General features: G+C 40.5%; 1 protein-coding gene across 9 annotated transcripts; it reads left to right on the plus strand.

Moving 5' to 3' along the window:
• Window positions 1-427: 427 nt before the first annotated feature.
• On the plus strand, window positions 428-26,560 carry CLCC1 (chloride channel CLIC like 1). Of its 9 annotated transcripts, XM_087446284.1 has the most exons (12): window positions 443-515; window positions 5,318-5,371; window positions 10,777-10,917; window positions 11,317-11,415; window positions 13,348-13,455; window positions 15,832-16,053; window positions 16,293-16,433; window positions 17,915-18,008; window positions 19,292-19,389; window positions 19,671-19,817; window positions 21,522-21,863; window positions 23,556-26,560. In XM_087446284.1, the coding sequence occupies exons 2-12, from the start codon at window positions 5,351-5,353 to the stop codon at window positions 23,820-23,822; spliced, it is 1,680 nt and encodes a 559-aa protein (XP_087302410.1). In that variant the 5' UTR covers window positions 443-515; window positions 5,318-5,350; the 3' UTR covers window positions 23,823-26,560. The 9 variants fall into 9 exon arrangements, with proteins under 9 accessions (XP_087302423.1, XP_087302417.1, XP_087302413.1 ...); XM_087446297.1 differs by lacking the exon at window positions 5,318-5,371 and having other exon boundaries at window positions 428-535; XM_087446291.1 differs by lacking the exon at window positions 5,318-5,371 and having other exon boundaries at window positions 428-515.
• Window positions 26,561-27,021: the final 461 nt, after the last annotated feature.

Below are 27,021 nucleotides of genomic sequence, written 5' to 3' on the forward strand. Positions count from 1 at the left end.
TCGTATGGCTTTGGCACCATCTTAAAGTCGAGAAATTCTAAGTCAAACCATCGTAAGTGGAGGGCCAGCTGTATTTCCAAGTACTCCATATAGTGCAACTCTTCTCCTTCCTCCCCACCCCCCACCCCCCGCCCCATATAGGACTATCGTCGCATTCATTATCCCTCATTTAAAAAATTATGCTCAAAATATATTTCCTGCTTTGATTGCAAATGTTACACATTCGAACTTATAAATAAATCAATATTAAGAAAATACGCTTCCTATCTGTTCTATATATTCCGCTTCCCTGTAAGACTTTATTTGCATAGAGTCCCGCGGATGACAGAAAAAAAACCCCGACCTAAAACAAGCCGCCAGAAGCCGGCCCCGCCCCCTCCGCGGGCCAATCAGCCGCCGCCCAGGCGGACGCGCAGCCGCCGGCCGAGCGAGTCGAGGAGGACGCGCGAGACGTACAGCGGCTCGACTCGGGCGCACGGCTTCGCATCGCCTCCTCTCCCTCCGGCCCAGAAAAGGTGTTTGTCTTCGTGAAGAGGCAGGCAGGCGAGGGGACATGTGGGTGCGCGCAGAGGGGTGTGTTGGTGTGCTGGGCGGGGCTGCGGCTTTGGCCGCGGCGTGTCCCTGGGGCGGCTGCGCCGGGGCGGGGGAGGCCGCGCCCGCCGGAGCGTGTGGGGACTTGGGAGCGCTGCGTTCACCAGGAAGGGCGGGCGCGCTGCCCGCTCATCTCCCGGGCCGGTTGGCTGCGTTATCTCTGGTTGCTGCGCGGTTGCTGCGGCGTTACACGGTTCAAAGAGCGGCCTAGGGAAAGGGGGCAAGCAAGTGCAGAGGGACCCGAGCGAACGGTGAATTTTGTTGGCTTCAGTTATCTCTGAAAACTTGAAGCACAATTCGAACAAATATCGTCAGCGGAATAGCTCGGATTTGGTTGTAGTTCATTTTTTAAATCTCCAAGTCTAATTTGAATGTAAAACGTTATAGATGCCTACTTATGAGTGGGTGGTGAAAATTCAGATTTTCTCTCTGTTGTCATGAAAGTGTGGTCCCCAGACTAGCTGCATCATCATCATGATCATCTGGGAATTTGTTAGAAATGCACATTGTCAAGATTGAGAGCCACAGCTCCGGGAGACGACACGTACGCACGCGAACTAAACTGCAACCCCCCGACTTTTATGCCATGCTATTTCTAGGATAATACAGAATTTGACTCTGCTATCCTCGTTAGTCTAGCCTCTCTGATTGAGCCCTCAGGCCACTAAGCGCCTTGCCCTGGAGAGGCAGTTTAGTTAGAGCCCCTCTGGCTTCTACCACTTACTATTTGAGTGGCCTGGGCAAGTTCCTTGTTTCCTAATCTGTAAAATAACGATAACAGTAGTGCTACTTCCAAGAGTTTTCGTGAGGATTAAATGAATGAATACATGTAACAGTGTTTGGCACGTAGTAATCAAATACCATATATTATAATTTTGATATTATTAGTGTCAAAGCCTGAAGCAGATGAAAAAAATGATAAAAATAGTAGGAACTGGGGGAGGGAGACTATTACTGAGGATTAATTGAATAACAGGTGTCACTGTTAAACTAAACCGATATAGGATGGTTCATTAACACTTTGCTACTCAGTGTGGCCTGTGGGCCAGCATCTCGGCCATCACTAGGAGCTTGTTAGAAAGGCTCACCTCAGACTTACTCAATCAGAATCTGTTTTTTAACAAGATCCCCAGCAGGTTTAGATGCAGCTTTGTTTGGAGGAAGTGTGAGATCAGTTGTAAGATTTCTTGAGGAGTTCCAGCCTTAGATCAGTGGCCACGGGGATTTGGCTGGAGGGCTTGAATTTCCAGCTGATTCCGCTGTTCTACCTCACCTCCTGGTCTCCCATCATTTCTGCACTGCTAATCCCTAGCCCTGGAGAAAGCTCTGGATCTGCTGGTCATAACTGGAGAAAGTAACATAGTTGCCAGTAGCATGACTTTGTGGGGGTCATAGTCAAAACTCAGCTGCTTGACAGGCTTTTGATTTATCTCCCTTTGTGTAATGCCCCCTATAGCGCCATTATTCCAAATCTGCATTCTCCCCCATCCCAGCCACCCCACACACAGTGACACTCCAGCTTTCTAGCGGACTGTTTCCCCATCTTCTTGATATCATATAATAAATAATGTGAACTCTGTCAGCTTCTTTTCTTTTTGCTTTATTTTTTTTTTTTTAAAGATTTTATTTATTCAGTTTTTTCCCCCCAAAGCCCCAGTAGATAGTTGTATGTCATAGGTTCACATCCTTCTAGTTGCTGTACGTGGGACTCGGCCTCACGTTGGACGGAGAAGTGGTGCCTCGGGGCGCTCCCGGGATCCGAACCCGGGCCGCCAGCATCAGAGCGCGCGCACTTAACCGCTAAGCCACGGAGCCGGCCCCCTTTTTGCTTTAGAACCTTTATTTCCATCCCTCTTCATTCATTTCTATTTATAAAGTAGTGTAAAACCTTGTTACCTATGAAAAGCCTTTTCTGTAGCTTTAATTTCATACACTCCCATCTTCTCAGAGCCTCTGCTCAGTTCACACACTCCCTTGTCACCTACTTAGTTTTTAAGTGCTTAGAAGTAGGCTTCTTCCTGTCATTCTATGAAAGTCATTTCACAGATAACCAACTAATAATACAATGGCTTTTTTCCAGACTTTATTTTTCTGAACTTCTCTGAGGTATTTAATATAGTTTACTAATATCACCTCCTTCAGATTAAGTCCCTCTTGGTTTCTCGACATTGCATTTTTAGCTTCTATTGCTCTGATTAGTCTTCACCGTCTCCTCTTGTATTTGGGTCTTCTCAAGGCTTTATTCCTTAGCTTAACTCGTTTTTTTCCCCCCAATAAAGTATACAGTTATCCGGTATTTCCGAGTGTCTCCATTGTGTGACAGGAATCTTAGGATGCCTTTCCCATCGTTATTTTTATTTAGTGTTTTGGTTTTACATTTTTAAACACAAAAAGTTGGGGCTTTTTTTGTTTGTTTTCTACATCAGTAGTTTATCGAATTTATCAGTATATTTGATCAGTTCCTGTGCTCATTGTTGTTTCTTTTATTTACACCTTTCCTCATTGAGATTAAACAACTTTAACATATCAAAAGTCTATGGGTTGTAGACTTTCTTAGTCTTTTTATGTCTGAAGAAATCTGCATTATTTTGCTAGGCTGCCATAACAAAGTACCACGGACCGAGTGGCTTAAACAACAGAAATTTATTTTCTCACAGTTTCTAAGGCTGGAAGTCCAAGATCAAGGTGTTGGCAGGGTTGGTTTCCTCTGAGGCCTCTCTCCTTAGCTTATAGATGGCCCTCTTCTCCGTGTGTCTTCACATCATCTTCCCTCTGACCCATCTGTGTCCAAATTTTCTTTTCTTATAAGGACAACAGTCATATTGGATTAGGGCCTATGCTAATGACCTCATTTTAACTTAATTATCTCATCTCCATACACAGTCTCCATTTTGAGGAACTGGGGGTTAGAACTTCAACATATGAATGTTGGAGGGATACAATTCAGCCCATAACAATATCTTAATTAGTTTTTCCCATTTTAAAAAACCTTTTGTAAAATTGTGACCCATAACATACATACAGAAAAGTGTGTAAAATATAAACGTTCACCTTAGCAAATTATTGAAAAGTGAACATTTATGTGACTACCATCCAGGTTAAGAAATAGAACATTGCCGGTATCCAGAAGCCCTCCAGCACCTTCTCCCGGTATTTACCCCCAATTGTAGTGCTTGCTGTAGTAGATACTCTGACAGAGAAAGTTTTCTTTTATTCCTGGTTTGCTAAGTGTTTTGCTTTAATCATGAATGAGTTTATCCTGTTTCATTCTTGATATTGGTTTTTGGGGCCTTCCTTTCTGCATTAATCTTACTATAGGTTTATCATTTTTATTAATCGTATTGAAAGAACCAACTTTTGGCTTTGTTTTCTTCTCTCTTACGTGTGTCCGGGGAAGAGGGTGAATCTCCCTTTGCCCTATTCCTTAAGGTTCTTATGGCTGGCCAAATAATCAACAAGACAGGTTAGCAGGAGAAAATAATACCAAGTTTAATAACATGTATACATGGGAGAAACTCAGAAATGAGCAACTCGTCCCTCTGTCTAAGCTGCTTGCTTAAGTATTGCAGCTAAAGGTGAGGAGCGTGTTGGAGGTGGGTAGTGGCCTGGGACTTCAGAGGGCAGGAGGACAATTCTTTTTGGGGTCATCTATAGATAATATGGTCAGGGAGAGAGAGAGTTTTCTGATAAAAGAGGCTTGGTGCCTTTGCTATTGTAATCTCTATCCTACATTATTTTTACAGCCATTATGATAGAAGATCTGTTCCAGGAAGGAGCCACCACATCAAATTCTTTAGGCAGTTAGTGGGGGAGGTCAAATGTCCGTCAGAGAAAACAATCAAGGTGAAGAGATATATTTCAGGGTGGCCAAATTTTGATCTCCCACACGTTTGTTTTCTAATTTATTAATTGTTACTCTTTATTTTTGTATCGATCCTTTCGGTGGTTCTTCCTCAGGCTGTAGGTACTTTCCTCATGTGTGTGCACTGAGCGGTGCCTTGCTGATACTCAAGGGGGTCTGTTCTCATACCGGTTCACTGACACAGGCAGGATGTCCTACAATTCAATTCACTTCTGACACTAAAAACCCGGAATTAGTACACAGTGCACGCCCAGCAAGTTAGGGGCAAAGTCCTTTGCAAGACTGCCCCACCTTAGACACATGTCTTGGGAGTTCTGACCAACTGGGTATAGATTTAGGGGTTCCCATGACCCCATCAAGTTGGATAATTTGCTAGAATGACTCACTAAAAGAACTATACTTAGAGTTTTATTGCAAGGAATATAGATCAGGATTAGCCAAATGAAGAGAAACATAGGGCAAAGTGTGAGGAAAGATGCAGGGCGTCTATATCCTCCCCTCATGGAATCCAGGCTCGTCCCTTCCCAGCACATTGGTATGTTCAGCAGCCAGGAAGCTCTTCTGAGCCTAGGTGTCCAGAGTTTTTATCAGAGTTAACAGTACTGTGATTAAATCCTTGGCCACATGATTGAACTCAATCTTCAGCCCCCCTCCAATCCCCAGAGGTTGGATGGCTGAAAGTTCCAACCCTCTATAATCACGTGCTTGGTCTTTCTGATGACCATTCCCCTATCCTGAAGCTATCTAGGGGCCCACCATAAGTCAGCTCATTAACGTAAAAAAGACATTCCTAGCATTCAGGAAATTCCAAGAGTTTTTGAAAGAACTGAGGACAAAGACCAGCTCTCCTTTATTATTTTGCAGGGACCCTCTGCAGATCTCTGGAGCTCCATCCCTATGCAGCTTTCTCCTACTTGGGTACTGTATCCTGTGAACTCCAGCTGCCTTGGTCTCCCCAGACTCTCAGCTCCATCTCCCCAGGGAGCCTTCTGGGCTCTGCCTGAGTTCCCCCTCCCTGTGCCCATGGCCCGGGAACTCTTGTGGCAGTAAGCTGGGGCAATGGAAGGGCTGGCCTTGTTTGTCTCCCATCTTTCAAGGGCCACTATTCTTTCTTGCCTAATGTCCAGTGTATTGTAAACCGTTTCATATATTTTGTGCAGAGTTTTTGGTTGTTCAGGCAGGAGGGTAACTCTGGTTCCTGTTACCCCAATTGGCCAGAAGTAGGAGTCAACGGACTGTTGGAGCACTGAGTTCCTGTGTCACCTTGACCCAAAACCTCTGTCTGAATTCTTCCTTTATTCCTGTCAGGCTCTTATCCCTACCACTCCATTAAAGCTGCCAAATCCAAATGGTTAGTTTGCTACCCTCTGATCACCTGACCTGTCAGCAGTATTCGACATAGTTATCTGTTCCCTCCTTTCTTCATGGACTTCTGGAATACCAGCCTCTCCTGGATTTCCTCCTGCGTCACTAGCACTCGTTGGTAGTATCTCTTGCCAGCTCTCCCTCTTCTTTCTGACCCCCAAATGTTAGCATGCCCCAGGACTCAGTCTTTTGTCCTCATAATACATCTTCTGGTGATCTTATTCAGTCCATGGCTTTAAACCCCATCTGTATTCTGATGGCTCTCAAATGTATTTCTGTAGCCTCACTTTTCTCCTTATCTCTGTATTGTGTATTCAACATCAATACTTGGACATCAGTAGATATCTGAAATTTACTATGTCTAAAACAAAACTCTTGATCTGTCAGAACTTGCTGTCTGCCTACCTGAGTGTCCCTCAGTCTTTCCCATTCTCCCGGTTGCCCAGGTCACAAACCTAGAAGTCATCCTGAATCTTCTCTCATCCTTACATCTTACATCCCATTTACCAGCGATTTCTGCAGTGTATTGCTGTTTTGTTAGGGTAGCACGAGATGGTGTAAAAAACAAACCCCCAAATCTCAGGACTTACCATAAAAGAAATTTATTTTTGTTCACATGAAAGTCAAACACGTGTTCCCACTTAGTGGGTGGCCTTGCATGTGGTCATTTAGGGACCCAAGTTCCTTCTGTAGTTTGGCTGCCCTCCTCTAGGGCTCAGTGTCCTCTCCATTCCCTGGTGGGGAGGGAGAGCTGATGGAGGATCGAGTGTGGGAGGCTTTCATGGGCCAGACCTTGATGTAGTGCATGTTCCTTCCACTCCTGGTGCATTGGCCCGAACTTAGTTATCACATGGCCATACTTAACTGGAAGAGAGGCTGGGATATGTAGTCACCATGTGTCCAGAAAGAAGAAGAAATGTGCTTGGTGACCTATTAGCTGGTCTTTGCCTCATGTCATAGTGCCTACCTCACATTTTTAAAATCCGATCATTTATCATCACGTTGGATGCTATCTTAGTTGATGCCACCTTCATCTCTCAGCTGGACTACTGCAAATCCTCCCAGCTAGTCTCCTGCTTTTGTTCTTCCATTACAGTCTCTACAAAGCAGCCACAGTGATTTATTTTAGAATGTTACCCAAATTCTATCACTTCCCAGCTTAAAACCCTCTAGTGGCTTTCTGTTACACTTAGAGTGAAAAACCACACTCATTACTGTGTCCTACCCCCACCCCCAACTCATTCACAAGATGCAGCTGTTCTGGTCTTCTTTTTTTTTTTTTTGAGGAAGATTGGCCCTGAGCTAACATCTGCCAATCCTCCTCTTTTTGCTGAGGAAGACTGGCCCTGGGATAACATCCATGCCCATCTTCCTCCACTTAATATGGGACGCCGCCACAGCATGGCTTGCCAGGCAGTGTGTCGGTGTGCGCCCAGGATCCGAACTGGCGAACCCCAGGCTGCCGCAGTGGAGCGCGCGCACTTAACCGCTTGCGCCAGCCCCTCTTGCTGTTCTTTGAATGCTTCAAACTTATTCCCTACTCTGGGTCTTTATGCTTGCTATGTCCTCTCTGGATGTTCTTTTCTCAAATGTTTCTAAGGTTAGCTTCTTATTTTTCTACTTAAATGTTGTTTTGGTTATCTACTGCTGTGTAACAAACCACCCCAAAGTTTAGTGTCTTTAAACAACCATTTTATTATCTCCCCTGATTCCGGGGGCTTATGGAGCTTAACTGGGCTCAGGTGGGTAGTTCTTTTATTCCACATGCTGTTCAGTCACCGAGTTACCAAGGGATTTGACTGGAACCACCAAGATGGCTCACTTGGCTGGCTGTTGATGTTGGCTGTCAGCTGGGAGCTTGTTGTGCACCTACACATGACCTCTCCACGTGGCTTAGCCTTTTCACAGCTTGGTGGCTGAGTTCCAGAAGCTCCCAAGAGCAAGTGTTCCAAAGTGATAAAGTAGAAGCAGCAGATCCTCGTGTAGGCTAGACCAGGCCCAGAAACAACACAGCGTTACTTCTACCACAATATTTTGGCTAAGTAGTCACATGGCCAGCCCAAATTCAGGAGGAGGGGAGATAAACTGCGTCTCTCTGTGGGGAAATGACAAATAATTTGTGACCATCTTTCATCTCAGAGGCCTTCTCTAAAATACCCAACATCACCTAATCCAACCATACCATTGTCTTGCTTTATTTTCTTCACAGGACTTATCTCTCTCTGAAGTTATGTTTATTTTTTTGCCAACTTATTGTCCTCTCCTCCTAGAATGTACATTTCCTAAAGACCTGGCCAGTCTAGTTTCCTGGTATCCCTGTCACTTAAGAGAGTGTGCAGTATCCAGTGTGTATTTATTAAATGCTGAACAAATGCCTGCTGAACTTTTTCCCAAAACCATATTCTCGATCTGAATTTCTTGTTTTAGGTTAATGATAGTACCATTTTTGGTAGTAGGCCTTGAAATCTTGTTTGCCGTCATTCTTTTCCTTTCCTTCCACGTGCATTAGTTGCTGAGGTCTGTAGAATTAATTTCAAAATGTGTCACGTGTGTTCTTTCTGTTCTCATTGCTACCACTCTTTCAGACCACCGTCCTTTTTCTACTTCAGCCTCCTTGTTGGACTCTGAATCTGGTTTTTTCCTCGTTCTGTACACTTAATGCTAGTTTCATCTTCTCAGGATGTAGCTCCCCTCACCCTTGAAAGCTGTTAGCAGATCAAGTTAGTCATAAGCTTTTTACTTTGACATGTCATCACAGCCTACCTCTCCATCTCTACATCCATCCTTGCATTCACCGTTTCTGAAGCATACCCTTTGCTCTTCTGCCTCTGCCTCCCATAACTCACACTCTTAGGATGTCACCCATACTTCAACATCCATTTCCCATGCCCATTCCTCTATGAACTCTCCACTTTCTCCCAATCAGATGTGCTTTCTTCATCCTTTGAACTTCTAAAACCTTTTGAATCCCTGCTATGGCTTTGATCGTTTGCATTTGCTGTTTAACCAACGTTTACTGAATGCCTTTCATGTGCCAGCCACTGGGCTCGGTGTTGGGCTTGGAGAGGTGGAGGGGGCACGATGGAGAGGTCATAGGGAAGGTGAATTCTGATTTGAGTGCAATATAGTTCACGTTGGAGCGCAGCTGTTTTCTACCTTCGCTGCATAATGGACCCACCTGGGGAGCTTTAAAATTCCCAATGCTTGTGTCCCACCCCTAGAGATTCTGATTTAATTGTTCTGGGATGTGGCCAGAACATTGGGATTTTTAGAAGCTCCCTGGTGATCCTAATACACAGCCGAGATTGAGAACCACTGTGTTAACGGAAGAGACAGATCAATAAGTGGCTAGTTTCATTGGGTGTTATGCTAGAAGAATAAGGAGAGCCCACTTGGAGTACAGAGAAGGAGTGTTTAATTTACCCTGGAGTTATTTGTATTCGTACAGCTAGACTGGAAGCCATTTATGGGCAGGGCCCAGGCTTTCTCCTCTTGGAATTCCCTTACTTGGTTCTTATATGTAGTAGGCATAAGACAGGCTATCCCACAGAACTTTCTGCAGTGATGGAAATGTTCTATATCTTCACTGTCCAATATGGTGGCCGCTAGCCACTGTGGCTTTTGAGCACTTGAAATGTAGGTAGTATGAATGAGGAATTGAATTTTTAATTTTATTTAATTTTAGTTAATTTAAATTTAAATAGCCACATGCGGCTAGTAGCTACTGTATTGGACAGTGTTGAATAGAGGAGGTATTAAGTGTTGAAATGGCTTCACAGTATTTATGCAGAGGCTTAGATGAAGCAGATTATTTTTCCTGAATGGTTTTGGAGTTTAGTCACCTCATTTGAATCTTAATTTTGCATCTTTTTTTCCCATTTGTTTAAAAAAACGGGGGGAGGGTTTGGTTAAAATGCCTGTTTTGTTTTTTTTTTTAAACGGTTTACTGAGAAATGATTCACATAGTATGCAATTCACCCATTTAAAGTGTACAATTCAGGGGGCCGTCCTGGTGGCGCAAGCGGTTGGGTGTGCGCGCTCTGCCGTGGCGGCCCGGGGTTTGCCAGTTCGGATCCCGGGCACGCACCGACACACTGCTTGTCGAGCCATGCTGTGGCGGCGTCCCATATAAAGTAGAGGAAGATGGGCATGGATGTTAGCCCAGGGCCAGTCTTCCTCAGTGAAAAGAGGAGGATTGGCAGATGTTAGCTCAGGGCCGATCTTCCTCACAAAAAAAATAATAAAGTGTACAATTCAGGAGTGTTTAGTATATTCACAGATTGTACAGCCATCACCACAATAAATTTTAGATCATTTTCATCACCTCAGAAAGAAACCCTGTACCCTTTAGCTAGCACCCTCTGTCCCTTATTACATCCCCAGCTCTAAGCACCTGCTAAACTACTTTCTGTCTCTATAGATCTGCCTATTCTGGACATTTCATATAACTGGAATCATATAATATATGGTCTTTCGTGTCTAGCTTCTTTCATATAGCATAATGTTTTCAAGGTTCATCCATGCTGTAGCCTGTATCAGTACTTCATTCTTTTTTATAGCCTAATACTCCATTGTATGGATGTCACATTTTATTCATTCGTCAGTTGATGGACGTTTGGGTTGTTTCTAGTTTTTGGCTCTTGTGAAGAATGCAGCAATAAACATGTGTACAAGGTTTTGTGTGGTCATACATTTTCATTTCTCTTGGGTATATACCTAGGAATTGAATTACTGAATCGTATGGAAAAATACTTATTTACTTTTTGACTCAATGAGAATACGTATGCCTGTGTGTATGTATTTATATGTGAATACCATTTTACTGAGTATTTTTATTTCTGTTGTTATTCAGAAAGAAAACGTTGTCTTAGTACTAGAAGGAAATAGATGGTTTTTATTACAAAATAATTTCTTCTAAAAATAATTATATTTTATTATGTCTATTAAAATTTTTTTAGTCCTCACGCAGGATGCTGTGCTGTCTGCTCCTTTGTGAATGTCTGTGGCTGATAACTGGTTATGCTCATGATGATGACTGGATTGACCCCACAGACATGCTTAACTATGATGCTGCTTCAGGAACAATGAGGAAATCTCAGGTATTAAAAAAAAATGCATGTGTGTGTGTGAGACCTTATCAGTCCTACGATGGAAGTACTCTGCTTTTCTTATTGTTTTCCACAGAGCTGTGAGAGTCATGTATCAGTGATTAGCAATCATGCAGAATATCTGACGCTCTTAGTCTAAGATGATTTTAGCCCCACCTGGTTATTTCTGTTTTGGATTTGAATGTAAAGCCCATCAAGCAGCAAACTAATTTGATTTTAGTTCTTAGCTAGTATATAAATTTGAGACTCTTACTTTTTTGGTGGTTCAGGACAGCTGAAGAATATAACAAGCAAAGTCATAAAATGATGAAGTCAAAATTTTAGTCTTCATTAACAGTAGGTTATTTTTACAACTGAACTATAAAGAAATAAATCTCTACTTTGCTTTAGGTGAAATATGATATTTCAGAGAAAAAAGAGGTCAGTCCTAACTTGTCTGCTGATGAATTGTCAGAATGTTACAGCAGAGTTGATTCTTTAACTCATAAGGTTAGATTTTTTTCATTTGTGAATTTTATGTTACTTACAGTATGTTAAATTGCTCTGTTTTCCTGTCTTTGCTAACACTGTTTGTTTCTATATAATGTACCATTTATATTTATGTATATAATTTTTTCTTTAGTTACTCTGGCTTTTTTTTTAAATAGTACTTTTATTTTCCTATGATAACATTTATCTCACTATGTTGTAATTATTTCTTTACAAGACTGAAAATTTCTTGGGACAAGGAATCTGTTTTATTCATTCTTGATTCTCTCTCACCTGTCATGTAGCAAATGAAGAAATGGGCCTATTACCAGTTTATAAGCGTAAGAGTTACTCTTACAAATGTAAGGGGTTGCTATAATTTAGTGTGGTAGCTATTCCTTCATTTATTCAATCCTTTTATTTATGTGGCTGAAGCGGAGTTTATGAGAAAGGAAATAAGTCAGGATTGTGAAGGGGTTTGACCTCTGTTACGCTGTGGGCAGCAGCCTCTGGTGCTTGTGTGGGCAGGGGGAGCTGGTGGAGTGTGGAGGGGGCCTGGGACGGAGAGGGGGTGGCAGAGGTCCAGCAATGCTGAAGGCTCCGAGTGAGGCAGTGACAGGGGTTGAAGAGAAGAGGAAAGTTTGACTTTCCCAGGTAGAATAGGCAAGTTTAGGTAGCTGAGGGAGGAGGGAAAAAGGATAGGGGAGAGCTAGAGAGAACAAGGGCGGTTTTCAGCCTAAGAGAAGGGGGAGGGTTGGTAACTGAGATCCAGCTGGGTCTCAGGTTGAGATCTCTAAGCACCACCTGTGGTTCTTATCAAACATTAGTGTTGTCCCACCTGAGTGTTCGCTTGGGTAAGCTTTGCCTCAGTTTAACTGCATTTTGTGTGTGGGGAGCTAGTCTGGCTCCACAGGAGGAAAGGCAGAAATGCCTTTTTACAAATATTTTTCCTTGCGTTGTTTGTGACTTTGGTTCAAACATTGTAAAAACGTGCTCAGTAAAGTGGAGTCTTGAGTCCTTGTTTTAAAAAAATTGTTTCTTTTGAAGAGAAATTTACAGATTTTAAAAGGTTTGTAAACCTTCCTGAAAGCAGAGGAAACTGCCACATGACTCCTTGAGTGTCCCTCTGTCCTGTCTGTGTGCTTTTCAGTTATTGTCATGTGTATCATCTAAAGCCCGTCCCAGTGCTCAGCTCATCTCGTGGTCCATACTCAATAACACAAGTTCTCATGTCTGTGAGATATACACTATACCCTCGCTCAGCAACTTGGCCGCTGTGGTGTTTGCAGGGCTAGGTTCAGAGGAAGTCTGTTTTAATGAAGAATTGTGTGTTGAGAGGTTGCCATGTGTGGACACTCTGGAGAAGCCGTGGTTCCTGCCCTCCTGAAGCATCCCATATCGCGGGGGATGATCACTCATTGACAGGAAAAATTAATAAAAGGCCAAAAGGAATATGCACATTCAAGAAATTCTTTGCTATGTCCTTCATTTCATCTTCAGACTTTATCCTGTCTCTGTTTCTTTCTCTGTATGTCTCTGTTTCTTCTTTCTTTCATTCCTTCTTCCTTTCATTCCTTCTTCCTTTCTTTCCTTCTTCCTTTCATTCCTTTGTTTGTTAAATCATTACTCTGGGATTAGGAAGAGGCAGATTGGTCTAGACGCTGTGCTTATCCACGTCCCTTCCTCCTTTCTTCCTGATCTTCAGCTTTAGAATTGCTGCAAGTCAGTGGGAAAGCTGCCGTCAGGGCGAAGTGCTGGACGTGAGTTCCTCCTTGCCTGCTTGCCCTTCACCAAGAGAAGCCACAGCAAGCAGGCAAGCTCCACGTGTCAGTGCAAGCTTGATGAAAATAACCAGCTCTTTACCTTGATCTGGATGAGACCGCTAGGCTAGAAACTTGACCCTTACGTTAAACTTTGATGCTAACTAGTATTGTATTTATTTTGTGATTACAGATTGCTGAGTGTGAAAACAAAAAGAGGAAAGACTATGAAAGTCAAAGCAATCCTGTTTTCAGGAGATACTTAAATAAGATTTTAATTGAAGCTGGAAAGCTCGGACTTGTGAGTATTTGGTGGTGTGACACTAATCAGTGTAGTGGGTGTTTTCATTACTTATTAATTTCAAAGTATGTAGAGCAGTGATAAAGCTTCATTATGCTTTAACAGAGAATACCTGACTTACCCTTGACCAGAACCTATTCCTGCAGAATTAAAGGTACCAGTCTGCTTTGCAGCATCTGGTAGAAGGTGAGCAGGCAGTACAGACCACTCCTTTTTTTTCTTCTAGTTCATGGGGATTTACTTGTTCAGTTCTGTGCAATGTAGTACCACTCAGTTGAATTGGGGATATTGTTTTAAATTTGCCATTTGAACTTTACTAAACAGTTGGAAACTTAACAAATTCGTGACTTGGTAAGGAAATTCTATCCTGGTCCTTACTTCCTGTTCTCTGCTACTTCCCCACTTCCTTATTCAGGTGATGTAAGATCATTACATGTTGAAGAAAAGAAAAATGTGTTTTAAGTAGTTTTTTCCCCTAGCTGTTTACTGTGGCATGTGCTGCTTTATAGAATTACGTATTGTGCATGTATTGTTCATAATTCATATTAAGATTCCGTTTTTTTGAGTCATCATTTTCATGTTGAGAATCAAAACATTAAGAAAACTTAAGGAAAAGGGGTGTTAGATGAATAATTTATTCATCCCACCTTATTTTGGAAATGTAGATCTTCTCATGTGTGCACCCTTTAATTCAAGTCTTGTAACTGTGTGCGAGGTAGAACAGAGCCTATTGTATAGATGAGGAAACGGATGGAGCCAGGAATACCTAGATGGACATGCTTGGAATATTCAGTTCCTGGTTTTTAAAAAATATTCATCAATGACTGCTTTTTTATACTTACTGATGATTTGTGAGATTACATGACACTTTGGTTTTTCTCATTTTACATTTACTTTTTTATATAAATATCTGCATTTACTCTTAGAAAAGAAAGAATTTTTCTTATGTCTATTAACTGGTTAATGAATGTAAAATGTGTATAGTGATTTTGCTAACCTGAACTCACACCAATAAAGATAGTTATAAATATCATGCATGTTCATGGAAAACCCGGATTTTGCTGCTTTTTGAGATCCCTTTTTTTTTCTTATTTGTACTACTGCAACTTTTAGGCTATCTGAAAACTGTCAGCAAATGGAAAGTCATAAACTGAATCATAAAATAGACAGTCACTCCTCCTTATTGTGGATTCCTTATCTGCAAATTTTCCTACTCACTAACCTTTATTTGTAACCCCAAAATCAATACTCGTGGTGCTTCTGTGGTCACTCTGGACATGCACAGAGCAGTAGGATGTTTGAGTTTCCTGATGAGCCCATTCTCAGCTGAGGTGGAACAAGGCCGTGTTCTGCCTTGTTTTGGTTCTCATACTATAAACGAGTACTTTTTCGTGCTCTATTCAGTGCTACATTTTTTGTGTATGTGATTTTGCTGTTTAAATAGCTCCCATGTATAGTGCTGTCTAGTGTTCCTAAGTGCAAGAAGGCTGTGATGTGCCTTACAGAGAAAATTCCCATGTTAGTTAAGCTTGGTTCAGGCATGCGTTACAGTGTTGTTGGCCATGAGTTCAGTGTTAATGAATCAACAATATATATTAAGGTGTCTTTAAATGGAAGCATATATTAAAAAGGTTACGTATTGGGGCCAGCCCCGTGGCTTGGCGGTTAAGTACGTGCGCTCGCTACTGGCGCCAGGGTTCAGATCGGGGCGCACACTGACGCACTGCTTGTCCGGCCATGCTGAGGCGGCGTCCCACATACAGCAACTAGAAGGATATGCAGCTATGACATACGACTATCTACTGGGGCCTTGGGGAGAAAAAGGGAAAAAAAAGGAGGAGGATTGGCAATAGATGTTAGCTCAGGGCCAGTCTTCCTCAGCAAAAAGAGGAGGATTGGCATGGATGTTAGCTCAGGGCTGATCTTCCTCACCAAAAAATAAATAAATAAATAAAACCTTTAAAAAAAAAAAAAAGATTACATATTGATTGGTGATGAAAATGTGTTTGCAGTAACCTAATCCTGTATTTCCTGTAGGAGCCATGGTTCAGTATTTATTAATTAGTGTCCAAGGTGACTTTACACAATATAACTATTGGAGATAGCAGAATCAACTGTATTTTTAGTAAAATGTACAGTATCTTACTTGCATAGAGCTTTATAATTTTTGAAATGTTTTTCACACACCTATTATCTTTGGTTTTCATGTTGGCCTATGAGACAGACAAGTAGATATTATTGCTCATTTTATACGTATGAAATGTTGTGAAGTAATTATATATTTCCAAATTAGCTTTTGTTTTAAAATATTTCACTAAGTGATATAATGATAAAATTCTCCTTTTCAATTTTTTTTTTTTGGCAAATTTAATTCAGCCTGATGAAAACAAAGACGATATGCATTATGATGCCGAGATTATACTTAAAAGACAAACCTTGTTAGAAATACAGAAGTTTCTCAATGGAGAGGATTGGAAACCAGGAGCCTTGGATGATGCACTAAGTGATATTTTAATTAATTTTAAGTTTCATGATTTTGAAACATGGAAGTGGCAATTTGAAGATGCCTTTGGAGTGGATCCATATAATGTGTTCATGGTAAGATGGGATGAGGGGGACATGATTAATGGTTTCTTTTTTAAATACTTTTAAAAATCCATCGTAATTGTATTAAGAACTTGTACTAAGTCACTGATACTGCACTGAACATGAAGCAAAATGGTACAGGTGATTCTGCGTATTTGAGTCCCAGTTTTTGTTTTTGCTGACAATTAATGTTTTGTGGTGGGGAGGATGGCTTGGCAGTGACTCTGCTTTTTCTTCTTTCTGTTTTCGAGGTGCTTTTGTGTCTGCTCTGCATTGTGGTGTTAATAGCTACCGAGCTGTGGACGTACGTTCGTTGGTACACCCAGTTGAGACGTGTTTTAGTCATCAGTTTTCTCTTCAGTTTGGCATGGAATTGGATGTATTTATATAAGGTATTAAATAGGTGGAAGGTTTTCATATTTAAAAATGTTATTTCATAATAAGACTCTCACCTGTTTAGAGCTGGTGTATAATCTTGCCTTAGGTGAGGGTGGGAGGCAGTGATGGAGACGGTGGGGGGAGGGGAGGAAATGGGCAACAGCTGGGGTGTGCCTGGTTTTTTGGGTCCGTGACCAGTTAGTGGGGAAAAAAGTGCAGTCCTAATTTTCATAACCCAGTTCCTGGTGGGCAGAATCTGGAGAGGTAAATCAGAAAAGAGCTAGGTAGATACATTTTAAAAATTCTTGTGGGTGATTTGGGGTATGTCCTTTTATTCTTTTTTTTTTTTTTTTTTTTTTTTTTAAGATTTTATTTATTTTTTCCCCCCAAAGCCCCAGTAGATAGTTGTGTGTCATAGCTGCACATCCTTCTAGTTGCTGTATGTGGGACTCCGCCTCAGCATGGCCAGAGAAGTGGTGCCTCGGTGTGCGCCTGGATCCGAACCCAGGCCGCCAGCACCAGAGCGCGCGCACTTAACCGCTAAGCCACAGGGCCGGCCCTGTCCTTTTATTCTTTGCTAGAAATGATACTAAAATATCATTTTTAAAGAGATTATTTTCTGAATATAAAAGTGGTATGTTCATGGTAGAGAATTTAGAAAAGATAGAAAAATACAGAGAAATTTAATTTTTTAAAATCACCTCTAATTTTATCACCTGGAGATAATCATTGTCAATATTTTGAGGTGTTTCTTTCCAATCTTTTTTCTAAATTTTAATTCTTTCAAAATTGGGATCATGCTGTATATAGAAATTCAAAGGGAGCACTACTGTTCCTGTCAAAATAGCATAATCATTGAAGGAAAATTTTAGCAGGGTGTCAGTCAAGTAGGCAACTATTTTCAATGAATTCATCTGATTAAATCATTGTGATATTTCCTTAACCTTTTGCTCTAAGTTCTATAGCTTCTAGAACTACTTATTTATAGATTAGAGGAAGGATTGTCATTTGGTTGAATATTATCTCAATGATTTTCCCCAGGGCTTTGATTTATAAAAGATATATTATCTTTATTTTGGTCTTTTGTGCTGAAAACTATGCAAAGCAAAACACCATTTTATCGTGAATTGTAAAAGAAAATGAGTAGTCATTTAATATGTATAGCTATATTTTGGCACATGGTATGAACTATATTTGAAGTAATTTTTAAAACAATCTTTTTAGTAAAAAGGTTTTCCTTCCTCATAATTACTTACAAAGAAGGCAGTTGTAGTTGGTTCTTTATCCTTACTTGTTGCATTAAGACTGTGCTTTGCCGTGAGCTGAAAAGAGCTACTCTTAAAAAATAGTATATTTATATTTTTTCTGTTAAAAATTTGTAAGCAGTCTGGTTTGGATGAATGGTGAAGACACACTTTGAACTCGGGTTTTTGGATGCGTAGATGTAACTTTCGTTGTTAGCAGCCTTTGATGGTTCCCTTTTGGTGTTGCTCAGCTAGCCTTCGCACAGCATCAGGCTGAAGTTGCCAAGATGGAGCCCTTAAACAATGTGTGTGCCGAGAAGATGGACTGGTCTGGAAGTCTCTGGGGTAAAGTGTTGGTTCACTTGGCCTTATTTTAAATAGAATTTCTGAGAATGAGAAGACATATTAATAATTACAAAGAAATGATAAAATGCCAGAAAGAGGCTTTTCATGACTGAATCTTTAAAATCAGAAGAGCATGCAAAAAGAGTCTTAGATTTCCAGCCAGTGACTTTTGTGTTCGTGTAATGCCGCAGGGAAGCAATAGAAACTGTATATATGCTGGCTCTGATATTATCTGTCTTCCTCCATTAGACTGAATTCCATTAGAAGAATCTTATGCTCGCTTTTGTTCATTTAGTTCTTAGCACAGTGTCTAGTGCATTCTAGGTCCTCAACAGAAGTTTATTAAAGAAGGAATTAATGTAGATATGAATTAATATCCATCTTAGATTTAATCTCCTTATTTTGACTTATGAAATCTTATATTGTAGCTTTACTATATCTTTTTTGTTTTTACTAATGGGAAAATTACTTTTGTTTTATAGATTTTTAAACATTCTCACTGATGTAGACTGCCTTTAGTTATGTGTATTTAGCAGTGAGAATGGTTTAATGTTCACAGGCACTTTATACATGCAAGTCCGTAAAGACTGACCCAGAATAGAATCTCAGCAGATTCTGCAAATCAGGGTGTCCAAAATTAATATTTCTTAAAAAGTTATGGGAACTAAACCAATCCAGCCTTCCTTCCTGGCTTCAGGGGACAACTAAATGCCTCCTCTAGCTCAGGCTCATACATAATGAATATAAGCCTGATTTAAAAAAATTGGGAGAACTAATGTTCTACTTTATTTTGTGCAATAAGTAAAGAACTGACTTTTCAAAGTGTTCACAGGTAGTTGTAAGAAATAATAGAGAGAGATCCTGTGTACCCTTTATCCCTTTTCCCCCAGTGGAAGCATCTTGCACAACGATAATAGTACAGTATCACAGCCAGCATATTGACTTTGATACGGTCCACCAATCTTATTCAGATTTCCCCAGGTTTTACTCGGATTCATTTGTGTGTGTGAAGAACTGCTTTTAATTATCTGCCTTTTAGAAATCTTCATAAAATATAACATTTTATCTACATAAGTCTTGTATAATTTGAATGGCTTTTTAAAGTAAACATTTTGGACATAGGATGAAAATTTTAAAAATCAGCGTTACAAAGAGTCTATTTGTAAAACAATTTAAAATTGGATGAAGAGGAGGAGAGTTAAAACCAAAATATTGTCTTATTTGGGAATGAAATATTGACTTTTTTTTTAATGACTCAGTGTTTTGTCTGTTTCTCTAAATAGAATGGTTTAGAAGTTCATGGACCTATAAGGATGACCCATGCCAAAAATACTATGAGCTCTTATTAGTCAACCCTATTTGGTTGGTCCCACCAACAAAGGTATGGAATATATTTTGTAAAAATTACTTATATAAAAGTAAGTCAAAAATCCCTTGTATTTATTAAAAATTGTGAGTGTTTTTTAGAGGAATTTTGCTAATAATAAACCTTTGTTCTAGAAAAATACTTCCATTACACAGTGACTTTCACATTAAAAGCATCTGACAACATTTGAATTTACATAACATAATTTCAGCCTCAGTGCACAGTGAATTTTGACTCATTTTAAGTGCCTCAGTCCTTTGAGGAAAAAATCAACTTGCTTTTATCTTTTGTTTTAGGCACTGGCCGTTACATTCACCAACTTTGTCACAGAGCCGCTGAAGCACATTGGAAAAGGAGCTGGTGAATTTATTAGAGCACTCATGAAGGAGATCCCAGTGTTACTGCACATTCCGGTGCTGATAACTATGGCATTAGCTGTCCTGGTGAGTATATAGCACTGTTAACAATTACAGGATTTATAGGAAAAAGGCAATTCTAAAATCATTAGGCTTCTTTGCTGTTGTAAATCAGGCTAAAGCATGCTTAATGGTATGAAAAGATGATTTTTAGGTGATACAGATTTATTTATACTTACATGTATATTCCTCTAAGCAAGGCAGTGCCATTCAAGTTTGATTGTAGATGTCAAAGCAGTGATGTAGACTGATAACCTCTTTTTAAATTTATTCTTGAAACTTGGTGAATTAATACACATGAAATCAGTTGTTTATACCATCTTTGAGAAAGGGGGCCCTCTTATTTCAGTCTGAGTTTTTGCACCACTGAGAAGGGAAGACCATTGGGTTTAACACAGAATCAGAAAGAGATGTGGAAGAAGGTTGGGTGTATTGAGAACAGTTTGGGGATCCAGGAGCAGACATTTAAGAAGAAAGAGTACGCGTCATTTGTCCATGGTCTCGTCAGCTTTTTTGTTGTTGGTTTTCACCCCTCACCCAAATAAAGCACTTGTCACATAAAACAACATGTAAAGAACTCATAAATGCCATGGGAAGTTATTAAAGGATGGTCCTGCCTAAGGATGCAAAATTCACTATGCTCTGTTCACTCTGAAATTGTTCCTGCTTTGGTTTTGTTTTTTGGCTTGTGATTACTTACAGGATTTAGTGGTTTAGGGGTATAGTTTTGTTAGGTGACATTAGTTGTACAGTAGTAGTTTAGTTTCTGAAACTGAAATTATAAGCAAAAACCCCATCATCTCTTGTTGCTTCATCTGCTGCCTAAGAAAAGGCCTTTTGCTGCTTCTGTCTTCAAATAGTATCTCTAGTGTAGGGATTTGCACACTTTTTGTTCTCAGGACCCTTTTGCATTCCTAAGAATTGAAGACCACAAAGAGCTCTTGTTTATAGGGGTTTCCTTTATTGATTTTTACTATAATTAGGAATTTAAAACTAAGAAAGGTCTAAAATACCAGTATACCCAAGCACACAGCCCATGAGCCATCAGAGTGAAGAAGTCATTCTAGCCCCGGAAGACTCTACTGTGCCCTCATGACAGAATGAAGACGACTAATGTCTTTGTACTGTGAAAAGCTTTGACTTCACAGGTCTCTGAAAGAGTCTAAGGGATCCCTCCAGGAGTCCCTGGGCCGTGACACTCTGAGAACTGCTGCCTAGTTTTTCCCATGGAATGTGACTCAAAGCCTGGTGTATTTTAACTGTAGCTAAAGCCAAGTTTGTATTTGTAGAAGAAATCATCCTACAGGAAAATGTTTACATAATGATGTACAACTTTGAATAATTTTCAGCATTTATTTGATGGGTGTGGATATAGACAACATACAAGCAATTATAAGACAATTAGTACCTTCCAATTTAAATTTCTAGGCTTTAGCCAAATGGCCATTGTTATGATATAATTCAATAAAAATGTGTTCAGCTGACTGCAATGTTTTCTTAATGCTTAGTGATTTCTCAAATTTCATTGGCTACTGTGGTCCTTATTTATCTAAAGAAGAGATCTCTACTGAAAAAACAGTGCAATTAACATGTTTATGTCTATAAATGCCACAAGTTAAATTACATCATTTTGTTAGCACTTGAGTGCTAGAACCTGAGTAAAACATCTCATAATTTCGTTGTAAGTCAGCCATTAAAGGACTCAGGAATATGAATTTCTTTTCCTTCTAGAGTTTCTGCTATGGTGCTGGAAAATCAGTTAATGTGCTGAGACATATAGGTGGTCCTGAAAGAGAACCGCCCTGGGCCCTTCTGCCAAGTGATAGAAGACGGCAGCGGGAAGTTGACTACAGACCCCATGGTGGAGCAGGTGATGCAGATTTCTGTTATAGAGGCCAGATTGGCCCCCCTGAGCAAGGCCTGTATGACAAAACCTATGAGGGTAGAAGAGACGTTTTGAGAGAGAGAGATGTTGACTTGAGATTTCAGACTGGCAACAAGAGCCTTGCAGTGCACCCGGCACGTGATTTACCACGCGCAGAGGCGAGAGAGCATCCCAAGGAGGTACCCAGTGTAAGTCAGCAACTGTTTATTTGCTGTCTCTTCATACTAGGCCTAACTGCTTCCTTAAAAACTTGTAGTTAAGTGTTTTTACTCTAACTTTGATCTTTCACAGTTAATTGTAGCATTAATGATATAATGATTCACTTTCTCTCTTCTCCTTTCTGGTCAAAAGTTAGTCCAGCCTCCTCAGAAGAAAAATAATGAGATTTAATTTTTACATTAAAAACTATTTAACAGTAGTTTGTTAGAACAGATGGTAATTCATTTGAAATTTTATAGGAAACCAACAAGCGAGCATGACTGAAATGTCTACCTTTGAAGAGATCAGAGAAAATTCCTCACTGAAGGCCAGAAGCCCTAGGGAACCCCCAGGAGAGCTGGGTGGAAGGGTGTAGAGGGATCAAAAAGTGCTTTCCTAAATCTTTTATATCATTGGCTGGCTAGACTATTCTTTTTACCTGTGGAATGGCGAGGTGTTTTTTCCACCATTATTGGCTGTTTCTGTTTGAGACAGGAATTTGTATTGTCATTTACAAAGTTTAAGTTGCAACTGTAAACTTTTGAGAAATAGTTGCAAGCACAAGAGAATCTAAGAAATTATAGAATCCCTTCCCATGGAGTTCCTTATAAGCATAAGCATGTCTGCATGCATCTAGGAAACTTAAAGATGTTCCTTTCCTGGGCCGGCCCCGTGGCTTAGCGGTTAAGTGCGTGCGCTCCGCTGCTGGTGGCCCGGGTTCGGATCCCGGGCGTGCACCAACGCACCGCTTCTCTGGCCATGCTGAGGCCGCGTCCCACATACAGCAACTAAGAAGGATGTGCAACTATGACATACAACTATCTACTGGGGCTTTGGGGGCGGAGGGGGGAGATGTTCCTTTCCTTTCAGCTCTAATAGTTAATGGTTATCACAACTCACAAATCTTCCAGTGACTTCCCATCTCACTTGAAGGGAAAGCCAGAGTTATCGCAGTGGCCTGGGGCTTCCTTGATCTGCCCGTGTCCCACTTCTGTTACCATACTGCTCTCTTCTGCTCTCCCTCCACGCTCATTCTGTGCTTCAGCCACAAGAACCTCCTGACTGTTCCTTGAACTCAGAGCCTTTGTACTTGTTCACTATCTAGAATGCTGTTCCCCTATATGTTCATATGGTTCATTTTTTCAAGTCTTGACTCATGTATCACCTTTCAGACCACCCTAATTTAAACAGCAGTCTGACCCCACTACCCCCACCCCACTTCCAGCATGATACTTTGTTAGTTTGTTTGTTGCCTGACTAACTAACTAACTTTGTTAGTTTGTTTGTCAGCCTAAATGTAAATTCCAGTGAGGACAGGGGTTTTTGTCTGTTTTGTTCCTGCTGTATCCCTAGCACCTAGAACTTAATATATGCTCAGTAAACATTTGTCTAATGAATTCTTCTCACCAGGCAAGAGGAGTTAGCAATACTGGTCACCAGTCTTCTTGACCTTTCCTAAACTGGGTCACTAGACCATCTAGCATATCCTAAGTGTCCCCCTCCTCCATGTACAGTTCTGAGGCTTAATAACATTTATATAATTACAGTCCAGCACTAGAACCAGGATTTGAAAGAGTTCAGAGTTTGCCACCATAGATCTGCATAGGAAGTTGTTAAACATGTTTGATTACTAAACCTCCACATTACATTAAACAATTAAAACAAAATGTAATTCTCTATAGCATAAATCACCCATTTCGGATACAAAGCCCAAAGACATTGGTGGAATCCCAGGAGAAAGCACACTGACGGAAAGCAGTACTAAAAGCAGCCAGCCGGCTCAGCCTGTCTCTGGCCAAGAGATGTCAGAGAGTGTGGAAGGTTCACCGGCAGTGGAAAAGGCCCAGCTCAAGACTGATGCCAGAGGCAGCCCAGAGGAAGGCAGCACTTCCAGCCCAGCGAGCACTGACACGGGAGCACGTGGAAAGGATCTGGACAGCGGCCCATGAGTCTAGAGGAACACAGACTTGAACCACAGATCTGAGATCATCTTTGGGTTTTGTAAAGTATATTCTTCACAACTATTTACTCTTCTCTACAAATATTCTGATATTTACTACACAGGTGCCAACTTATTAGTATTTTTACTGACAATCAGAATTAACATTAACAAACAGAATTAACAAACACTCATGTATTTGTTTAATTTCATCTTTCATCTGTTTAATTTCATCTTCTCTTTGATATTAAGATAAATCCCATAAAGTTTTGAGGTGTTAATTTGGGAACAAGATCTCATAGATGAACATATGGCAAGATCACTGATTCTGAATAATTAAGGAGGCCAGTTTGAATTAAAGAACATTGAAAAAGAAGTTTTATTGTTTACAGGCATATATAGGAACTAACCTAACTAACTAAGTGTATATTTGTGGAAGGCCTGTAATACCTACTTTAGCTAACAGAATAATTGGTTGTGCAGTGGATTCAAAATGTTTCCAAAAGTGGTCGGTACTCAAAAACAATTTTTAAGGAAAGTCTATTATAGTCGGGTCTACCCTCTTCATGCACTTCAGCATCGTAATGCCGCCACGGCACCTGCAGCCCCCGCGTCCATTTCTGCCTGTGTAGGCTGCCCACAGGTCAAAGTGGCTTTGTAGTTTCATAACCTACCTTGATCTCGCAACTCTGGGCAGCTATTACCGGGCCTGCTCCCTTATCACCCTTTTTACTTTATCCTTAAATGTGACAGAACTGAAGATTGCCAAGGGAATTTAGATAACATAGCTTGTTAACTTGGTGATCTCAGTTATACACGGTCAACAGACTTGGAGAATGGCTTGATTCTTTCCCCACCAAATGAAGTGCACAGGCTTTATAAGACCTATTTTCCTTGTTGCTCAGAATCCCAGCAGTTGAGACGGTTAGCTATTACTGTGTCTTGTTTATATTATAGCAAACCATATTGTCTGAGCCTTCTGAAGTTCTGATATTTAGAGATCTGTACATCGAGAATACCATGATAAGGAAAACATAGTAGGGTGTTTCTCTTAACTAGACAGGTGATACAATCAACATTTTAATTAGTTATTCTGATTTTAAAATTTATTCATCTTAAACCTTTTTTATTTTTTTATTATTTTTTTTGTGTGTGAGGGAGATCAGCCTTGAGCTAACATCCAATGCCAGTCCTCTTCTTTTTTGCTGAGGAATATCGGCCCTGGGCTAACATCCGTGCCCATCTTCCTCCACTTTATATGCGATGCCACCACAGCCTGGCTTGACAAGCGGTGCGTTGGTGCACGCCCGGGATCCAAACTGGCAAAACCCGGGCTGCCAAAGCGGAGCGCACGCACTTAACCGCTGCGCCGGCCCCTTAAACCTTTTTTAAAAAGCAATTTATAAATTTTGCACACATACCTGGCTGGGAAGCAGATTTCACATACAGGTGTCCTTTGTTTGAACCTTCACACTACAGGTTATGTTCAGCTGCTTACTAAAAACTATACCAGTCAGGAATGATCTTAAAATTTGCGTGCATTTGTTTCAGGAAAAAAAGATGCATTGAAAGCATCTACTTTCTGATATATTTTTTACATGAAATGCAAAATATCCCTTTTTGGCTCCTAGAAGTGTCACTTAGATGCTTTTAACAATTTAATTTTATATGTTAGGGCCGGCCCCATGGCTTAGTGGTTAAGTGCGCGCGCTCTGCTGCTGGCGGCCCGGGTTCGGATCCCGGGCGTGCACGGACGCACCGCTTGTCCGGCCATGCTGAGGCCGTGTCCCACATACAGCAACTAGAAGGATGTGCAGCTATGACATACAACTATCTACTGGGGCTTTGGGGGAAAAAATAAATAAACATTTAATTTTATATGTTAATATTATTTTCTAGTTTAATATTGCAAACATCTTTAGTATTTCATCAGAAAGGTAATATTTTTTCCCAAGAAATACAAAAGGATTTTATATAAAATTTTATAACAGTAGGCATGTAACGAATGAACTAATGAGAGGATGCTTGCAGTTTGGAATAGATCTGTGAACGTTGATGCATATGAAGTAGTCCTCTTGGGGGGTGGACCTGTTCTCACTGATTTTGAATATGCTCCCAAGGTGGTAGTTGTCCTCTGAGCTGTGATTCGATTCTGAAGAGAAATGCATGTGCCAGGTGATAACTATGAGAGTAGAGTTGTTGCTGTACGCACTCCTGACTGCTTGCTATCAATCCAAAAATGAATCTTTAAAAAAAATTTTAAGTAAAATTTCATCTTGGTATTCTTTCGTTACAGATAACATTTGGGGATGAAATCTACTTTGTCAGCTAGCAAGGCAACATGGTACTGCTGTTGAATGATTGCAGCAATTCAGGGAAGACTTATTAAAGCAAATTGAACATATCAAGGCCAGTTTATAACTAGAAGAGATAGGCTTGTTTATTGTCTAGCCAATATTTATCATTAAAATCAAGGATTATAGTGACAAGCTTTTAGGAAAATCAGAATGGGGTAGACAGCTTTTAAAGGCAATTTTTGAATGGAATAGATAATGTTGAATGTTTATAGGGTCTAAGAAATACCATATACACAAACACTTATTTCTACATTATTGTGGTTTGGTATGCTGTCTTTGCTTATTGAGTATTCTTATAAGAAAAAGCCCCAGGAAACTTAGGTGCAGTTTTTAAAAGGATGCCATGCAGGATATTATACCCTATATATAATAATAAAACAATATAAACCAAGTGTTAACTGAGTACTTTTGACAAAATTTCTGTCTGATCTTAGAACCAAAAAGAATCTTTTTTTTAGCACTTAATGTGATTCCAGGTTGTGTAACTTTCTTCTTTTTTTTAAAACATTGGCCATTAGGAGAAGTAGTTCTCACTGTTTGCCGATCAAAATCACTGAAGGATTTTTAGAAAGAAAGAACAGAGGCCCGGATCCCATCCGTGCAGAATCAGAAGCAACCAGGTGACTGAGCTGCCAACTTGTTCCAGGTGTGGGCGTTTGCATTCTGCACTTCAGCCTTAGAGTCCAGGCCCTGCTCTGTCCCATGCTTGTTCTGTTTTTGCTAAACTTTATGTTATGTCCTATTATGTAAACTACCTTCAGTTTCTGGGATAAGGAGGGCAAGGCTTGATGATAACTGAGGTCCTAACCTACATCTTTTGTACTTAAATTTTGTGAGTTGACATCTGTTTTG

This window comes from Ceratotherium simum, chromosome 2 (genome assembly GCF_057802395.1).
Source record: "Ceratotherium simum simum isolate JZ-2026a chromosome 2, ASM5780239v1, whole genome shotgun sequence".
NCBI classification, from domain to species: domain Eukaryota; kingdom Metazoa; phylum Chordata; class Mammalia; order Perissodactyla; family Rhinocerotidae; genus Ceratotherium; species Ceratotherium simum.

What these genes read in the sequence shown, in the direction of transcription:
- CLCC1 (XM_087446284.1), top strand. Translation starts at nt 5,351, where the DNA reads ATGCAGCTTTCTCCTACTTGG. An exon ending in TTGATTCTTTAACTCATAAG is followed by an intron (nt 11,416 to 13,347) that starts GTTAGATTTTTT and finishes TTGTGATTACAG; the next exon opens with ATTGCTGAGTGTGAAAACAA. An exon ending in ATCCATATAATGTGTTCATG is followed by an intron (nt 16,054 to 16,292) that starts GTAAGATGGGAT and finishes TCTGTTTTCGAG; the next exon opens with GTGCTTTTGTGTCTGCTCTG.